General features: G+C 42.1%; 1 protein-coding gene across 2 annotated transcripts in view; it reads right to left on the reverse strand.

Annotated features, from left to right (window-relative positions):
* Positions 1-19,992, reverse strand: part of FANCM (FA complementation group M) — a 141,781-nt gene that overhangs the window by 44,259 nt on the left and 77,530 nt on the right. For both annotated transcript variants that reach the window (XM_074956577.1, XM_074956576.1), the window contains exons 9-11: positions 14,808-14,992; positions 12,922-13,128; positions 8,624-8,858 (exon numbers count right to left, since the gene is read on the reverse strand). In XM_074956577.1, coding sequence (XP_074812678.1) covers positions 8,624-8,858; positions 12,922-13,128; positions 14,808-14,992 — 627 coding nt within the window. The remainder of the gene's footprint in view (positions 1-8,623; positions 8,859-12,921; positions 13,129-14,807; positions 14,993-19,992) is intronic.

Here is a 19,992-nt window from a genome sequence, read left to right on the forward strand (position 1 = left end):
TTTGCAATAATAAAATCTCACTCAATACAGAAACGTGATCACCTACCCATGGGTGCATTACATATAGATATACATGGTTACACACATGGGAACAAGGAAGTCTCCAGAGCATCCCTGGAACATACAGTGCTGTTTGTGCTTTTCACAGTGGCATCACTATCTTGGAAATGACTGTTCCACTCAGACTGACGGTATACCTCGTATTTCTGACTCCTTCCTTCTGTTAAGATATTGTCCAGTAAAAATTCAATTGTTTAGAATGCTCTCAATATAGATTCATAGATACTAAGGTCAGAAGGGACCATTATGATCATCTAGTCTGACCTCCTGCACAATGCAGGCCACAGAATCTCACCCACCCACTCCTGCAAAAAACCGCACCTATGCCTGAGCTACTGTAGTCCTCAAATCGTGGTTTAAAGACTTCAAGGAGCAGAGAATCCTCCATCAAGTGACCTGTGCCCCATGCTACAGAGGAAGGCAAAAAACCTCCAGGGCCTCTTCCAATCTGCCCGGGAAGAAAATTCCTTCCCGACCCCAAATATGGCGATCAGCTAAACCCTGAGCATATGGGCAAGTTTCACCAGCCAGATGCTACAGAAAATTCTTTCCTGGGTAACTCAGATCCCATCCCAATATCTAAAGCTATGGGCAAATACAGGCTCTGTGCTCCTAAGTCTTTTCATTTTCCACAGAAATTAAGGAAATAAAACTGCAATCGGGTCTCTACTTGCTGTTTCCTAGCCTTGCTATTCGATATCCAGAATATGTGTAAGCATTACTTTAAGATATTAAGCAGAAGCTACCACCCTAAAAACAAAAATGCAACAGTATAGGTTAAACACGCACATTAATTCCTTGCTTCCTTCAGGATCCACTTAACACTCAGAACTCCCAAGATTCCCCTATCCTATTTTCTCCACTTTTATACATCTATCCACGAGGCTTTTGTTGAAGCTGTGATCTCCGCTGGAGGACTGTGATTAGAGCTTCTTTCAAACTTGTCACCATCACTTCTTAAGTCAGTCAAAAAGAGTCTCAGAAACATGAAGTGACACTGGCAGGCAAGGTGCCAGATCATGCCAAGGTCCCCATGTCCCAGCTAGACACTTACAGATACATAGCTGGAATCTGTTTCGTTCACTTTGGGGTTAACATTGATAAAACTGGTATTAGAATGATAAGAAAGCATTTAATGTTTGGATTCTATCGAGTGCTTGTCAGTTGCCACATGCATTAATCTTATCTGCAATATCTGTGTTCCATGTTGTACTGCAATATTTGAGCAGGTTGTACTGTGAGCCTCTGTGACCGTATGGCGACATTAGTGTGAAGAGCTGCTCTTCTACAGAAATTATTACACCTCTCCCAAAAGAGGAGACCCATTGATATCAGATGGGCTAGAGTTGAATCTTGTAACCAGAAACTGCCTACATATGGATAGAGAAGCCATCAACAAAAGGACTAAAGACAGGACAAGAGGCAATGGGTTCAAACAACAGCATACAGATTTAGATGAAATCTCAGGAAAAACTTCCTAACTGTAAGAACAGTAGGACAATGGAACAGAGACCTAGAGAGGTTGTGGAAGCTCCTTCACTGGAGGTTTTCAAAAGGAGGCTGGAGAGCCAACCGTCTTGGATGGTTTAGACACAACAAATCCTGCACCTTGGCAGGGGGTTCGACTAGGTGATCCTTGTCATCCCTTCTAACACTATGGTTCTATGATTGTTTTTCTGCTCTTCTCCCCATGAAGAGTAGTCATGCAAGCGGATTCCTCCCATCAGCTGAGTTAGCAGCTCAGAGCACATGGCAGAAGGGGAATAAAGACCCCAAACAAAAGGAACTAGCTATCTCTATGCTGCTTGGACTCTGGGGGAGCAAGGTGTTTCTAGGAATAAGCAACAGATTCCTGGCTGCTTAGTCTGGGTTAGCCCTAAAGGATAAATAGAGCTTGCTGATGATAGGGGCCTATATTACTTTTTGAAACCTAAGACTGTAACTCATTTGTGTGTCTATGTTTGCTTGCTTTAGCCTTGTAAATAACAATCTAGTTCCCTTTTTTTTTTTTTTAATAAATCTTAATACAGGTTACTATGGAATTGGCTACAAGCACTGTCTTTGGTATCAGAGTAGCAGCCGTGTTAGTCTGTATTCGCAAAAAGAAAGGGAGTACTTGTGGCACCTTAGAGACTAACACATTTATTTGAGCATAAGCTTTCGTGAGCTACAGCTCACTTCATCGGATGTGAGCTGTAGCTCACGAAAGCTTATGCTCAAATAAATGTGTTAGTCTCTAAGGTGCCACAAGTACTCCTTTTCTTTTTGTCTTTGGTATGAGACCTAAAGCGCAACTGACGTGAAGTAAGTGACTGGTCCTTTGGGATTAGGAGTAACTTGAATATTGCTGTGATTTTTGGTGTAAGGGGCCATCGATCACAAAGATACGCTCACTTGGGTGGCAAGACAGACTGGAGTACCCAAGGGGACAGTCTGTGGCTCTGTGTTGAGGCTGTTGAAGTCTCTGAAGAGTTGGCACTTAGTGCAGTTGGTTGGTGAAACCTAAGCTTGGAATTCACAATCAGTTTGGAGTTTGTGCCCTGGTTTTTAACAGTCTGCCCTGAGGTTGGTACTCATACTCTTGTGTCACCTTTAAGATTGTCACACATGATGCACTTTAACACCCCCAGGTACCACTGGGTAAGGTACTTCATTTTTCTGTAGGGTACAAACTTGCAAATGTAACACAAACAGTGAAGTGAATATCAGAGTGAATAACGACTTGGTCCTGAACTGAGAGAGTGTTTACGATTTAATACCATGCTATTGTCCTGTGATGTTTACCCTTTCTTGAAGGATCTGCCTTTTATGAACTATTTTTCAACAGGAAAAATCTTCTCCAGTAACTTTTTAAAAAATAGACTTTTTCTATTGCTGTAGCACGAAGGGGACAAACCTAACAGACATTAAGATACAGGCTTTCTGAGCTCAGTTAAAAACTTCATAGTTACTTAATAAAGTGAATATAATCAGTTTTTTCTGAAGTACAAAGCGTGTCACTTGAGATGGAATGTGCTATAGCATCCCCTTATTCTAAACTTGTTCCTTCAAACAGATTAGAATGGTTAATACTTAGAAAGCTATATGACAGATTTTCCAGTTAACCAAAATGAAGCTATGATGTCCAGTACACCACACTATTATGTTTGGACTATACTGCAAAATCCCCAAACCCTTCATGCATGTTGTCAGGAAGTAACATAACATTCAGAAGAACTCCTGGAGCCTTTTTAAATTTTCTTTTAAAGCCAAACATTCAAGCAGGATTCCTGAAGTCAAGTTTTACTGAGTTTTTGTAAGGCCCCTTGAACAACAGTGTAATATCACAGGTCAGCATGGTTTTGCCTTCCAACTAAATGTGTAGGGGGGAGGTCATGTGATGCAGCCGAGCAGCTAAGCAGTGTTTCAGTGAGCTCCCTGCTAAATCCATTTAATATCATCTAAATAGCAATTTTTTTTGGCTCCTCATAATTATAACATAGAAATAGCTTTCTACACGGAAAGAGAAGAATGAGGGGGGATTTGATAGCTGCTTTCAACTACCTGAAAGGGGGTTCCAAAGAGGATGGCTCTAGACTGTTCTCAGTGGTAGCAGATGACAGAACAAGGAGTAATAGTCTCAAGTTGCAGTGGGGGAGATTTAGGTTGGATATTAGGAAAAACTTTTTCACTAGGAGGGTGGTGAAACACTGGAATGCGTTACCTAGGGAGGTGGTGGAATCTCCTTCCTTAGAAGTTTTTAAGGTCAGGCTTGACAAAGCCCTGGCTGGGATGATTTAATTGGGGATCGGTCCTGCTTTGAGCAGGGGGTTGAACTAGATGACCTCCTGAAGTCCTTTCCAACCCTGATATTCTATGATTCTATGATACACCAGTATGAATTTTTTATGAGCATCAGTGAAGACGAATCCTGCCAAATTTAGTATCAAAACTAGCAGCTGTAGAAGAATGGGGGCAGACGAGGACGACAGTCAAGGTTGCTGAGTCATTTGGTCTGCAATACCCAGCAATGTGGCCACCAAGATCATGTAAAAAATTAAACAATCAGAAATTACAGTCCTGTCTACATCAGGCTCATTTTTGAAATATTTCCCATTATTAACATCAGTTCTGCTGAATCACTGTTAGCAACACCAGGATCCCACGTGAAAGCACTGGCTGTTGACACTGTACCAACCAGATGTGCTCTAACCAGAGGGTTAGAAGACATGGTGTTGAGAGTGGTATCTGCAGCAAGGCCAAGCAGTCATATGTTATTTGACTATTATTTTCACCCCTTCATGACAAATTATGCAGCATACAATAAGTAAGTTTTTCAGTACAGCCATAGCCAGCCTATAAATATGACATTTAGACATTTTAGTTTACTCCATATGCTTCAGTCACATAAAACCCTACAGGGACAAGTATAGAAATATTTTACTGCATCAGCATTTTCCATTTTATTTCCATGGAAATCTGAGGGGCCTTTACCAGTTATGCCTCTGGATCCCAGAGCAGGCTCAAAAGCAGCACTCTCTGATCCAACATACTTGACATTAAAAAGCCAGACTAGGTAATCAGCAGTTCAGTAATATTTTAAAGTGTTTTTTTTTTTTTAAAAGGAATTTTAGAAAAAGGTAGCCCATTGCAATGACCATGCTGATGAGATAGCACAGGGATGGAGGCAGTGTAAATACTCTGATTAAATGAAATGGCTGAATCAATCTTCTGGAGAGTAGCTTATAAGTCACAAAAGTCCCTGGGGAGCACCTGCAATTTGTGTAGATCAGTTTTAAAGTCTAGAGGCTTCCATGAGCTCTTAATCTTCTCAGTATCTAGGTCAAGAGGGAAAGCAGACACGTTCTTCAGTGAGAGTAGAATTCCTGGATGTGAAAGATCCAATACAAAAGGAAAAACGCTCAAAATCCTTGGTTTGGAATTGTCTGGTCTTACCAGGAAAACAATCTTCCTCTTCCTATGGTGTGCTGAACAACAGTAACCCTTCCTTCTGAGCTCTGATATTTCTAACTGCTGGAAGGAACCAGCTGGAAACAAAGAATCTCTCCTACCCCAAGCCCTCATGCTTTCTCAAGTAGGCATCAGCTCCAACAGTGCAGCACCACAGTGGCTGACCATCAGCAGCTAGAAGCCTGGCAAATTCCTAATGTAGACAAAGCCTGAGGAAGGTAAGATTCTGAGAGGAGAGCTTTCAGAAAGAATCGAATTTGCAGGCAGCTGCTGCTCGAGGAAAGTGGCTAATTGTACTTGCTCTACCAAGTGACACCTGAGTCTTGCATGGGAAACAGGATGGAAACGAGATGGAGCTAGTGGAAGCAGAGTCTGCAAGAGAGTCTGGAAGTTTTACCAAGTTCCCTTTCTTCCAGGCCTTCTCAAAAGCTGGTTAAGAAACCAAGCCACAGAAGAATTAATCCTACTGAGTTGAAGAGGCTGCAGGCCTCTTTCTTCAGATGCTTACTTCTGAAGCAGGACAGCAGCAATTTTAGGATCCACTTAGACCAGGTACCTCTCAAGTACCTAACCAGGACTCAAACTCAATGGATCTTCATCCTCCCAGGGGAGAAAGGGAATGTATCAAGGTAAGAGGAGGTGCAGTAAGGGCCAGCAGAAAATGGCATAATGACTGTACTACAGGCTGGGCACCTAATTCCTTCCCCTGACCCTTGAGAGTAAGCATTATTTTTTAGTACAGTCCGGGCCATCTGAATCAGATGTTAGGTAGTACTCAGGCTACTGGAGGGAGGTGAGGGCAGGAGTGAAGCTGGGGTTGCCAGAACTTCAGAAGTATGATCGACCATTGCCACCAACCAAAGTGCGTGCAAACAGCTCACTATCCCATAGGATGAGTGGGCCATTACAGCAAATACTACATCTAAAAAATAGCCTCTTAAACAGATTACTCAAGTAATTAGGATCTCTGGTTTAAAACAATAATAGATACTGTTCCACTCACCAGCAATTACACTTATCTCATAGGAATAAAAAATGTGCCAAGCATTCGGATGACACAGTGTGATTTCACACCAATGAGCAGCGTTGTACTAAAATGGAGAGGAATGGGGACGCAGGTTGGCACAAGTTCATATACAAATTTATTTGTAAAATAAGTCTTTGAATCCGTTATCGTCAGCGATCCCTCGAGGTCAAGGATGATCTCTCTCACAGATTTTATATTTTATGGGTCCTTTGATGAGTGAGGAATATACTGAACTTGAATAAGCCTCTGATCTATGGTTTTGTATTAAAGTAATATACTTATGTCACGTATATCTTTTTACAGTTATTATTTAGCTCTAAAGTTCCCACTGACATTAGTGCGATGATCCTCCCACTTTAAACTGAGGATCTTCCAAAGAAAGTGCTGGTGCTGGCATTCCAGGTTTTTCAGGTGTTTTTGATAGGTCACCCAAGTCTCACAGTTGTAGAGGAGAGTTGGGACTATCACCACTGCTTTATAAACTAAAAGTTTAGTGTGTGTTCTGATGTCGTGATTGTTGAGCACCTAGAGAGACAGTCTGCCAAAGGCAATGCTGGCACACTGGATACATTTTCACCTTTTTAAAACCCCAAATTAAAGGATTCATTTGCAACAAAAGACATAAGATTTGTTACTACGAAAAATGCATCAGCACTCTTAAATATGATGTAATTAAAAAAAAATTCAGACAAATTGACGTCTACTGAAAAAAACATATTTGTAATAAGTAGGGAACTTTAGAGCTAAATAATAACTGTAAAAAGATATACGTGACATAAGTATATTACTTTAATACAAAACCATAGATCAGAGGCTTATTCAAGTTCAGTATATAAATGCAGAAGAGTAGCGTATTTGAAATTACAAGTAAAGTTCTAAGTAAAAAAATTTGAAAAGGCATTTCAAAATACAGTAGTGATTAAATTAATGGAAATAAATAATTAAACATTTTACTGTTGGTCTTATAATTTAGATTGTCGTCTACAACATCTAGACATATTAGTTTGTTTGGCACAATTATTAGTTTGTATAGCCATAAGAATGGCCATACTGGATCAGACCAAAGGTCCATCTAGCCCAGTATCCTGTCTTCTTGTCTTTGATCTCAGTGTCTCCCCACCCCAGTAAAATCTTACAAAACTCCATCTTTCTTTGAGAAAAGGGATTAGGAGGGATTTAAAAACATATTCTGTTTATGTAAATTTTCAGTCATCCTGTAATGAAGTACCAGAATTCACTGACATTTTCTTTTAAGTTGCTACTGGAATGAGCCAAGTTGCTTTCAGAGATGAATTATCAAGTCTTGGGGGCAGGAGAGAAGGAGGGAAGGGGCTAGATTATGTCTACTACAAAAACTTTTTGGATGAACCTAATCTCAAGTGGTAGAACAAGCAGTTCCCTGGACACAAGCTGTGGTGCTGATCACACCTTTACCTTTCCTAATGTATTAGAAGAGTCTTTGGTTATTCCTATCTGTTCTGAGGGTCCCCCTCTTCTTACCAAACAAGAGAACGTGAAATGGCCAAAGGGTCAAGAAAAGATTTAAGTATCTACATGGGGAACAAACATTTAATAATGGGTTCTTCGGTTTACGCAAAGAAAGGTATAACATGACCCAATGGCTATTAGCTGGTGCTAGACTGGAAATGAGGCATAATTTTTGAGCAGAGCGTGTACAGGGTAATTAACCATTTGAACAATTTACCACAGTGGATTCTCCATCAATACTTTTAAAAAAATCAAGACTGGATGTTTTACTTAAAAAGATCTGCTCTAGGAATTATTATGCGGAAGTTCTATGACCGGTGTAATGCAGGAGGTCAGACTAGATTATCACAATAGTCCCTTCTGACCTAGGAATCTATAGTTCCAATGGGTCAAGTCTAAGACCCTGCCATTTTTCAGACTGAAACAAGAGCTCTGCAAATACAGGGAGCATTCCATCTTGATTTAGTTGGGGATTGGTCCTGCTTTGAGCAGGGGGTTGAACTAGATGACCTCCTGAGGTCCCTTCCAACCCTGATATTCTATGATCTATAGTTATCTGCTAAAATATGTGGTGAATTTTCAGCAGTTTTTCTAATATTATTAAAATTAGTCAAGAAAACAATTCCTAAGTTACAGAGCCTGATAAAGATGCAAAAACCTTTTGATGCAATACTACTTGTTTAAGACCCAGCAAACACTTGGGAGTTAAGGAAAAGTGAGACAAGTAGCTGATTCACACTGTACACACTAAGGGAATAACTGTGATTCAAGGATGCTGAAAGAATTGGAACTTGTATATAAACAAGTGGTCTCATCATAATATTGGAACTGAAAAGTTATGAGTAAGATAAATTATATTTTTTGACTAACAAAACCCATAACACTTATGAACAGTTTTGTGCATGTTTCAGTATCGCAATGCAGTCAAGACATCAGCTTACACCAATGGTTCTAAACCCGTGGCCCAATTAGCACACAGCTGCGGTCCATGTGACATCCTCAGGGCCATACAGGTAGTACTGGATGCAGCCCACAATGGTAACTAGTTTGAGAACCACTGGTTACATAATACATGTAAAGAAATCATCATCATCTTACTTGTGCCCATGGAAAAGAGAGCGGATTTATGCTGGAGGGAGCTGGATCTTCTCTCTTTGGAAAGTGATCTTGAATTATTTGGTTCATATATTGCAGGAGTGATAAACATTTTGTGCAACTTTGGGTTTATTCCTTCAGGAATCAGACGAGGGCTTTGCTGGTAAAAGTGAAGCATTTTGTTTTCCGAAATTGCTTTGTAAATGCTCTTTTTGTTGGACTGGCTTTGATTGTAAGTCTGTAAAATAGAGGATAAGCCACTTGTTACTGGAGAGTTTCACCTTATAACTAAGAGAATTAAAAAGGCACTTGAACATTCAGGTATTTTTTAATACTTTTGTTACGGATTATATTTTTGAGTCCCCAAACGTGTTACAAAAACAAAAGAAAAGGAGTACTTGTGGCACCTTAGAGACTAACACATTTATCTGAGCATAAGCTTTCGTGAGCTACAGCTCACTTATGCTCATATAAATTGGTTAGTCTCTAAGGTGCCACAAGTCCTCCTTTTCTTTTTGCGAATACAGACTAACACGGCTGCTACTCTGAAACCTGTCAAAAACAAAAGAATACAGGCCAAATTTGATGCGACACATCAAAGCCAGATTGTGACTCCTTTACTCACATGAATCGCCCCAATGGAGTCAATTGAACTACTTGTGAGATTAACGGGTTCACAGAGCTGTCGGTAAGGGGTTCACAATCTGACCCCATCTCAGGACGAACAGAGGAAAGGAAGAGAAAGATATGCATGACAATAATCAGGTCATCCAGTTACACAGAAAAACATCTTAAAAGTTCCAGTGGGAGAAAAAACAACCTAACACAGAACAAAAAGACTGCCACTCCCTTTCTTCTCAGCCCATTCTTACCTTCCCACTCACTTACTGCAGGCAACTAAAATGAGGTGAGGAGATGGCCTGACAAATTCATTTATGAAAACCATGCAGAGCATAATACACAGCACTGAAGAAAAGACAGATGTCTGAGAACATGTCATCTGAATAAGAAACCGCCCAGTAAGACATAACAACAACAATAGTATTATACAGAATTAAATTTTTTTTGTACACAGTATCAAAAGTGGGCATGAACCTTGGGGGGGGGAACCACCCCTCCCTGAAGGAGTTTAGAGTAATCTAGATTAAATACAATGTGACTTGGCCAAGTTTGATTTTTATTTTTCAGATTTCAATTAATATCAATATTTTTAAGCATTTTGGGGGGTTTTTTTTAGATTTCTAGCTATTTAAATTTTCCCAGTTGTGCAAAATTATGGGGTTTAAAACTATAATAGTCTGTACACCCTTTCTTCACCAAGATGAAACTTCTGTATAAAACACAACAATACTATTTCTTTTGTTTTTCTTATTAAAAGCACGAAAGGAGAAGTCCAATAAGATGCCAATTCTAAGTGATTTCTTCTGTGATGCAGACATCCGTCTAGTAGGACCAGACTGAGACACGAGAGGCCATCAGCTGGCAACCACTTCTGGTCACTGCTAACTTGGACTGTATTTGAAAAGATTACTTACAAATGAAGAACGCCAACTCTCAATCAGCTCCTAAATCATACAGTTTGCAAGAAGGTTCTGTTAGGTGATACTTTTTAAGGAGGAAAATCTATATAGGGAAACAAACGTTGTGCCAGTAGGCCTGCATACGCCTTGAAAAATCTGTCTGGAGTTGTCTGACGACCTTCCTGAATAATTTTCCTGTTTAGAACGTATGGGGCTGAGCTTTCACATGCCTCTTCTTACACTTGTGACCCCAAAATCTTTGGATGTAAACCTGAGACCTGATTCCCCACTCCCACCATTCCTAGCTTCCTTCCAAAAGTGGTGTGTGAGTTCCTCTGACCAGCTTGTGCTAAAGTGGAATCTAAAGCTTACAAATGTATGATCAGAACGGTCTGCCTCAAAGGTTTCCATGCAATAACCTGAAGGTCACAGGAATACAACTGCTTCAAAAGGAAGCTTCAGCAAACAACCACATTAGTATCCCATGACGCAGGGAGCTTTTAAACATGTACAATAATCAGGCAGATTTTGTAGGTGGCAACTGAAAATATCTACTTAAGACATTTAAACAACATATCGCCCACCTTTTTCTTTTCAAATACAGTATGCCCTTCTGAGAGGTTCCTCTTAACAGACAGGAGTGACTAAGGATACCTTGTCTGAGAATCAAATCTCTGTCATCTCAAAGTCTAAGCCAGATACAAACATCACATCTTGGACTGGAACAGTATCGAGTGAGAATGTTAAGCTGAGATGGGATGCTCAGCTCTTTAACAGTCACAGGAGATTTCCATTTATGCAGATCTCCTCAGACCTCACCTCACACTCAGTGCTGCTGTTCCAAGGTGCTTATCATTAGGGCTGCGATTTAGTCACGGAATCCGTGACTTCCAAAGATCTCTGTGACTTTAGGCAGCGCTGGATGGGAGCTGCAGGGTCCCCTGCTGCCTGCGGAGACAGGGAGCTGTGAGATACTCTTGCTGCACTCCCCTCCGCTGTGAGCAGCAGAGGATGCCTGCCGCGCCTCGCTGTGAGCAGCAGAGGACCCTGCCACAAGTGACAGGGGAGCCCGGCAGTTCAGAGCTGCCAGCGGAGGGGGACCATGGAGCTTCAAGCCCCCACTCTAATGCCAGCTCTGCCACTAATTATTTTGTGACCTTGAGCAACTCACAACCTTATATGCTTCAGTTTACCCATCTGTATAATAGGTATAATTACTTATCTGCCTCAAAGGCTTTGAAAGACTTAAGACTGAAAAAAACCCCAAAGAATTCATCACCATCATCAAGCTCCCCAGGATTTTAATCAATCTGCATGCAATTGTTTTGTGAGAATTTTTGAGGGAAGGAGGAGGATCCTGGGAACTACAGGCCAGTCAGCCTCACCTCAGTCCCCAGAAAAATCATGGAGCATGTCCTCAAGGAATCAATTCTGAAGCACTTAGACAAGAGGAAAGTGATCAGGAACAGTCAGCATGGATTCACCAAGGGAAAGTCATGCCTGACTAATCTAATTGCCTTCTATGATGAGAAAACTGGTTCTGTGGATGAAGGGAAAGCAGTGGACGTGTTATTCCTTGACTTTAGCAAAGCTTTTGACTCAGTCTCCCACAGTATTCTTGCCAGCAAGTTAAAGACGTATGGGCTGGATGGATGCACTACAAGGTGGGTAGAAAGTTGGCTAGATTGTTGGGATCAACGGGTAGTGATCAATGGCTCCATGTCTAGTTGGCAGCCGGTATCTAGCGGAGTGCCCCAAGGGTCGGTCCTGGGGCCATTTTGTTCAATATCTTCATCAATGATCTGGAGGATGGTGTGGACTGCACCCTCAGCAAGTTTGCGGATGACACTAAACTGGGAGGAGTGGTAGATACGCTGGAGGGTAGGGATAGGATACAGAGGGACCTAGACAAATTGGAGGATTGGGCCAAAAGAAATCTGATGAGATTCAACAAGGACAAGTGCAGAGTCCTGCACTTAGGACGGAAGAATCCCATGCATCGCTACAGACTACGGACCGAATGGCTAGGCAGCAGTTCTGCAGAGAAGGACTTGGGGTGACAGTGGACGAGAAGCTGGATATGAGTCAGCAGCGTGCCCTTGTTGCCAAGAAGGCCAATGGCATTTTGGGGTGTATAAGTCGGGGCATTGCCAGCAGATCGAGGGACATGATCGTTCCCCTCTATTCGACACTGGTGAGGCCTCATCTGGAGTCCTGTGTCCAGTTTTGGGCCCCACACTACAAGAAGGATGTGGATAAATTGGAGAGAGTCCAGCGAAGGGCAACAAAAATGATTAGGGGACTGGAACACATGAGTTATGACGAGAGGCTGAGGGAACTGGGATTGTTTAGTCTGCGGAAGAGAAGAATGAGGGGGGATTTGATAGCTGCTTTTAACTACCTGAAAGGTGGATCCAAAGAGGATGGATCTAGACTATTCTCAGTGATAGCAGATGACAGGACAAGGAGTAATGGTCTCAAGTTGCAGTGGGGGAGGTTTAGGTTGGATATTAGGAAAAAATTTTTCACTAGGAGGGTGGTGAAACACTGGAATGCGTTACCCAGGGAGGTGGTGGAATCCCCTTCCTTAGAAGTTTTTAAGGTCAGGCTTGACAAAGCCCTGGCTGGGATGATTTAGTTGGGATTGGTCCTGCTCTGGGCAGGGGATTCGACTAGATTGCCTCCAGAGGTCCCTTCCAACTCTGTTATTCAATGATTCTATGAATAAGTGATGAGACTGAAAAGTTAGAAAATACTACTGTGAGAGATTTCTTAACTCACCCGTTGTTCCCGTCCTTCTGCAAGTATGACAACAATTCTGCCTTTCCGCTTGCGCCCAGTTCGACCCATTCGCTGCACAAGACGGACTGGACTTTTTTGAGCATCAAAACAGATTATGAGGTCAACTTCTCCAATATCTAACCCTTCTTCTCCTACACATGTAGAGACCAGTGTATTATAGCCACCTTCACGAAAGCATTTTACCACCTAAAAATGGATTAAAACACATATCATAAATCTCCTTTACTGTCCTAAATAAATTCTCACCATCTTTTTACATTCCAGCCTGGTGATTAAAATGCAGCTTGTCTAAAAACTGTAGAAGCACAATCTACCTCCTTCCAAAACAGTTAAGTATTCTAGTTCAAACTGCTGACTAACAAATGCTAGATGTGTCAGTATTATCAATGTTATTCTACCCTTAAATACAGAATCACAGATGTTTCACACCTTATCCAGCCTCCAGTTACGACATACACAAGACAAACCTACTCCTACTAATCAGTTTCTGAATATTACAAATATGTATTTCTACTACTCCACTAAGTCAAGATTTTAGGGTATATCTCACTTTTTAGAATTCCAAAAAACTAGAGAAAACAGCACTGTACTCAATTCATTCCACAGACATTTTCATTCTTTTCAAATATTGCATATTTGTTATTAAAAGAAATCACACCACAAAATTATTAAATGCAAATATTTTCTCTTTTATACATTTCTTTTTGGGCAGATGACCTGCAAAAAAATACTTTGCAAGTAGATGTCATGCTTCCCAGGGCTGAGACACCCCACACTACCATCTGACTTCAGCGTGAGGAAGCCATGTCTGTATGCTGGGGGGTCAGCTCCCGAGCCCCACTGGCCATGGGCAACACAAGCATTCCCTCCTCTAAGCCTATGCAGGCCCCACTCTCTCTCTACAGGTTAGCTCCAACTGTCTCCCTGGAGTGTCCAGCTCCTGATCCACTAGACATCCGCAATATTCACAGGTCTGCTACTTTCAAAGAACAATACATCCCTACTTACCACTTTCACCTCAAGTAACCACTCCACTTAACACACAGCACTTAGATAAGTTTATTTAACGTAGCACAGACATTTAAGTAATAGCTAGGAGAAGTATTGGAAACAAATTGTTACATATAAAATAAAATCGTAACATGCATTCTAGAGTCTAGACTTAATTAACTACTCATGTGTTATAGACTATTGCTCATGCAAAATCCTTTCAGTGCTTTACAACCAGGCTGGCTGTGACCCTCCTTTCATAAAACATACTGTTAGCTTGTCTTCTCAGTGAAGGATCCTGTGTGTTTCTTTGCATCCTGATATACCAGACTAGTTCTTTGGTTTTAGTGAAACAGGATACCCCTCCACTGAGTATGCAAATAGGCATTCATTGTGAGACACACAATACTTATGGCCAGATAGAGAAAAAAGCATCTGTTACCTCCAGCCTGAAAGGAACATGTGCGAGGTCTGTCACTTCTTGGTGACTTGCCTCAGCTCCCAGACCTTAAGAACATAGTTTTTAGTATAGATACACAACTCCTCAAATATTATCCATGCCTACGTTTCACAAAGATTATGATGACTGGTGGGCCCTTGGATCTCAGTAGAGTCCATACATGTCACGCTTTGGTGAACTGTTATGCATATATCTGATCCAGAGGATCTCTGTAAAATCCCGTGCACCCCTTGGACCCTCTCCAGTTGGCACCAAGAGGTCTCGAGATCAGAGTTGTTTACCTAATACAGTGGTTTACCTAGTACAGCAATTTACTAATGGAACTTAAAACTACACAGTTATTTCTATACAATATATATTAGCACATCACATTCCCTACACCCATCTTCTCAAACAAGATTGATTATATCTTTACCTCAAGCTGATCTTTTTGTGTAAAGCCCTTCTTGCTCTTTCCTGTGGAGTGGCCAACGAAGGTCATTACTCTGACAATTGGCTCGTGCTGGGAAAGCATTTCAGCAATTTCTTGGACGCTGTCTCGAAATGAGGAGAAGATCATAACTCTGGTATCACTGGGTTTGCTTTCAGACACGCTTTGATCTGTTTAAGACAAAAATAAGTCTATGAGCTAGAAAAGGATTTTATATCCACAATAAATAAAAAACACAGGGCCAGATCACCCCTTCTGTGGGCATGCATAACTCCCATCACTTCAATAAGGATAAGATTGTGCCCAAATGGATTTCATTTCATTTTTTGATTTAAAGTTGCCCTTCCCATTTGTGCTATGAGCACAAAGTCATCCAAATTAACACAATGTTAAGAAAAATGACAATTACACACTTCCTAACCTATTAAAAAAGAAAACTCTCCTCATTCACTACAGAAAGGATACAGTCACTCCCTGGAACATATCAGGCAGAACTAACACTGGCTCTGCTCTGGAATTTGATCAAAGAGAGGACCCTGCACTGAGAAAACCTTGTCCCCAAGTCACAATTTATTATAATGTATTGCTTTATAAAGCCCCAAAGTGCACTCAGTAGATGCTGCACAATAAAATTAAGACATGGTCGTGCAAAAAAGAATCTGCAATCTAATTTCAGAACCAAATATATAATGACCAAACAAAAGAGATAACAAAAGTCAGGAGGCACAGGGGAAGTAAGGATGACTTCCTAGCAATAAAAATGCACAATACTCAGGAAAGGCTAGTGCACAGCATGGTAGAGCAGAAACATGGGGTTTAAGTTATAAATCAGGATAAATATCTTAGTTGATAAACAAATTTAGGTACTGATAGCCTTTATCAATTACTGCTAGAAGTCGGCAACTTCGGCTTCCTGGGTGAGCTCTCAGCTCAATGAGTAACAGAGCAATATGCTAAGCTGCACACCGGGACTTCCGTTATGCTGTGGCAGCCTCCAGACTGCAAGTTACTAAGTGTTGTAGATTCACACCTTGGCTTGCCACATAACCTGCCACGTAGACAAGTCCCTAAGAGGCAGTTGTCCTGCCACTATCTAAAGGCTCTACTTTACCTACCATAGGGCTATATTCTGTCCCATTTATCTTCATACAGTCACATCACCTAAAAGATTGTGTTGCCTGTATTCATTGTTTATTTTAATGGTGCAGGTAAATTGCAGCTGAATTTTATTATGTATTTGCACAGCACCATTTTGGGGTTAACACTGGGATTAAAGCATGGTTTGTTGATCATTTGATGGGTAATTATCTGAGCTATAAGCAGTATGATTATGCAGTTCTGTCTACTCCTTCCAGGTACTGCAAATACATTACCACCAGGTGACATAAAAGCCAGGGAGATCTTAGAAAAAATCAGCATGCACACCTGAACTTTGTCTAGCTCATGAATTACTGAAACCAACACTGCCTCAGGGCAATATCAAGGTGTAATTGCTGTCTGAAATGGAATACGGCAATTGTAGGACTATAGGTAATTCAAGAGTTCTTTTATCACAAACTTCTAACATCTTCGCCCCTCCAAAAGAAAAAAAAAGATAGATATAAACATGGAAATAACTGGCAAGACTGATTGTATAAAGAGATGGTTTCTTGTGAATAGGCATAACACTCATTTGTTGGAGAGCTGCCGAGAGCCATCTATGTTTCCATGCTGTGCCTGTTACTCTGGTATCTGAGTGCCTCCTGAAGTTGGAATTGAATATAGATATTTTTCACAAAAGGTGTCTCTCTCTCTCTCACTTTCACTCCTCACTTCAACCAACAGAAACTGCATTTTATTTATTTTTCTTTTAATTGTGTGTGCCTGGCGTGTTTGCGTGCAGTGACATTTTGGGCAGGCAGAGTCAAAGAAGTGGGTTTTGCAATCTCCTTTTAAGAACCTGAAGTTAGTAGCCCTCTCACCTCTTCCAAGAGTGAATCTCAGATTCACAGGCCAGTTGACGAGAAAATGGTCTCCGGAAAATACAAGTGTCGCTTCCGAGGTCAGCAATTTCCTTGTTCTTGTGGGATACAGCCAACATGGAAGGCCATTCTTCAGGTAACAGGGACCAATTCCAGGGACGGCATGGAAGTTGCAGACTGAAACTTTGACTATGATCCAATATTCAACAGGGAGCCAGAGAACTGAGTGGAGTACTGGTGTGATGTGTTCTCAGTAACTTGTCATGCTAACAAGAGAGGCTTTGTTCTGAGACTAAGTGAGATCTTCCAAGTGCTTATTTCTCTCCATCAGCACTGCCTCATTCTTTCCAGTATTCAGTTTCAGCTGGATGCTGAGCTCAGACCTGTGAATAGCTGCGGGATGGTACTCTTTGTCTCATTTGAAGCTCTCATACAGCCGGGTGTTGCCTGATACAGAGGTTGAACAGGATACAGGAACAGATGGATGCCTGGGAGACTCCACAGCTGAGTGTTCTGCTGGTGAAAGTAACCCTAACCATGGCTCTCTGGGAGCAGAATGAGGGGATATACTGAATCTATCTTAGCATGATCATAGAATCATAGAATATCAGGGTTGGAAGGGACCTCAGGAGGTCATCTAGTCCAACCCCCTGCTCAAAGCAGGACCAATCCCCAACTAAATCATCCCAGCCAGGGCTTTGTCAAGCCTGACCTTAAAAACTTCTAAGGAAGAAGATTCAACCACCTCCCTAGGTAACGCATTCCAGTGTTTCACCACCCTCCTAGTGAAAGAGTTTTTCCTAATATCCAACCTAAACCTCCCCCACTGCAACTTGAGACCATTACTCCTTGTCCTGTCCTCTTCTACCACTGAGAACAGTCTAGAACCATCCTCTCTGGAACCACCTCTCAGGTAGTTGAAAGCAGCTATCAAATCCCCCCTCATTCTTCTCTTCTGCAGACTAAACAATCCCAGTTCCCTCAGCCTCTCCTCATAAGTCATGTGTTCCAGACCCCTAATCATTTTTGTTGCCCTTCGCTGGACTCTCTCCAATTTATCCACATCCTTCTTGTAGTGTGGGGCCCAAAACTGGACACAGTACTCCAGATGAGGCCTCACCAATGTCAAATAGAGGGGAACGATCACGTCCCTCGATCTGCTCGCTATGCCCCTACTTATACATCCCAAAATGCCATTGGCCTTCTTCGCAACAAGGGCACACTGCTGACTCATATCCAGCTTCTGGTCCACTGTAACCCCTAGGTCCTTTTCCGCAGAACTGCTGCCTAGCCATTCGGTCCCTAATCTGTAGCTGTGCATTGGGTTTTTCCGTCCTAAGTGCAGGACCCTGCACTTATCCTTATAACTGCTAACCCTATCCTGCTAACCCTGGCCGTAGTTGAGGTGAGACAACAGGATTCCATGTCTGGCTGTATCACATGCTGAGGCAAGGTCTAGTGATAAGTTTAAGGATCCTTGTTCTATAGGAAATCTTCTGTTAATGCCATCACTGTTCCATGACCTGACCTAAAGCCTGACTGGGATAGGTCCAGCATATCAGCTATATCCAGCTGAAGTTGGAGGCAGCCCTTGAACAATCTAATAAACTCTCCAGGTATGGAAGATTAGATAGTGGGCAATAGTTGACAAAGTCCATTGCACTGAGCAATTGTTTCCTTAAAAAGTGGCCAGATTATGGCATCTTCTAGAGCTGCTGGTAAATTTCCCTGCCCAAAATAGGTGTTAGCAGTTTCAGCAGAAAAATCCCAAATGAACTTGACTCTTTCACTATCCAGAAAGGGATGAGACATACCAGGTGACTCTGTAATGCTTCTAGCAGTTCCTGTTGCATGAATAGGCTGAATTCAGAGAAGGAAGGAATTAGGTTCTCATTCATGCATCTGTTGTATAGTTCCTGGTGTCCCAGGAATCCCGTCTCAACTGCAGATAATTTCTTTTGAAAGGGAAGGGGATAGGTTCTTTGCCACAGGAAATGCTGGGTTCTGGAGTCGAGTGGAGACATTGTGTATTGTTGTGTTAATCCAGAATCTAGAATAGTTCAGTTTTTCCAAGGAGGAAAATTCTGGTATCATCATGCAATTCAAAGATGTGCTGGAACACTTTTCCAACATGACAACCACCTGACTTCAGTGTGAAACAGAAGCTGAGCCCATCTCTTCACAAAGAATGCTAAAACAACATTTGTTCACTGTCTGGGATTTTATAAAGCTAACAATTTTAATAATGATATTGAGGGTCTAGAACAGGGGTCTCAAACACGCGGCCCACGGGCTGCATGCAGCCTGCGGAGTTATTTGCTGCAGCCCGCCAAGCTCCCTGACCCCCTCCCCGCCCCGGAGTTATTTCCTGTGGCCACCAAGCTCCCCTCCGCTCCACCCTCCCTCCCCCCACCCCCTCAGCGCGCCGCGTCCCCGCTCCTCTGCCTACCTCCAAGAGCTTTCTGCTGCCAAACAGCTGTTTGGCGGTGCTTAGCGCTTTCCAGGAGGGAGTGGGGAGGAGTGGGGAGCCGCGTGCTCAGGGGAGGAGGCAGAGAAGAGGCAGGGCAGGGGCGGGGATTTGGGGAATGGGTTGGAATAGGGGCAGGGAGGGGGCGGAGTTGGGGTGGGGACTTTAGGGAAGGGGTTGGAATGGGGGTGGGGGCTTTTGTATCTGTGTATGAAAAGGTGTCAGTGATGTGGCCCTTGGGCCAATGTACTAGTCCTCATGTGGCCCTCGTGGTGATTTGAGTTTGAGATCCCTGGTCTAGAGACTTTCAGGTTTCAACTTATTCTGTGCCAAAGCTTGACAATGAATCATGCAGTGTCTCAAAACTGCTGCTAATGTGACTTTCTTTACTTGTGCTACAACCCCACTGTTCTTTCCAGTCCTGGCTGCTGCCCCATTAGTGCACAGACCCCCACACATCAGTTTAGACCTTCATCTACTATAAATTTATCGAGAACCTTGAATATTTCCTCACCAGTTATTTGGGTTGGGATTTCTTTGCAAAATGAAAGTTCTTCAACTATTGTACTTGCTTTGACTTATCAATATCACATAACACAGAAGTTGAGCCATTTTGCCTATGTCTGGATTCATCAGGCTGCAGAGCGAAATACTGGCTCTTCTTAAATTGTTCCATCAATTGGTCCTGGACATTTTCTGCAAGGTCATCAGTACATCGATGAAGGGTATTGTTTAACATAGG

The sequence above is a fragment of the Natator depressus genome, chromosome 6 (assembly GCF_965152275.1).
Source record: "Natator depressus isolate rNatDep1 chromosome 6, rNatDep2.hap1, whole genome shotgun sequence".
NCBI classification, from domain to species: domain Eukaryota; kingdom Metazoa; phylum Chordata; order Testudines; family Cheloniidae; genus Natator; species Natator depressus.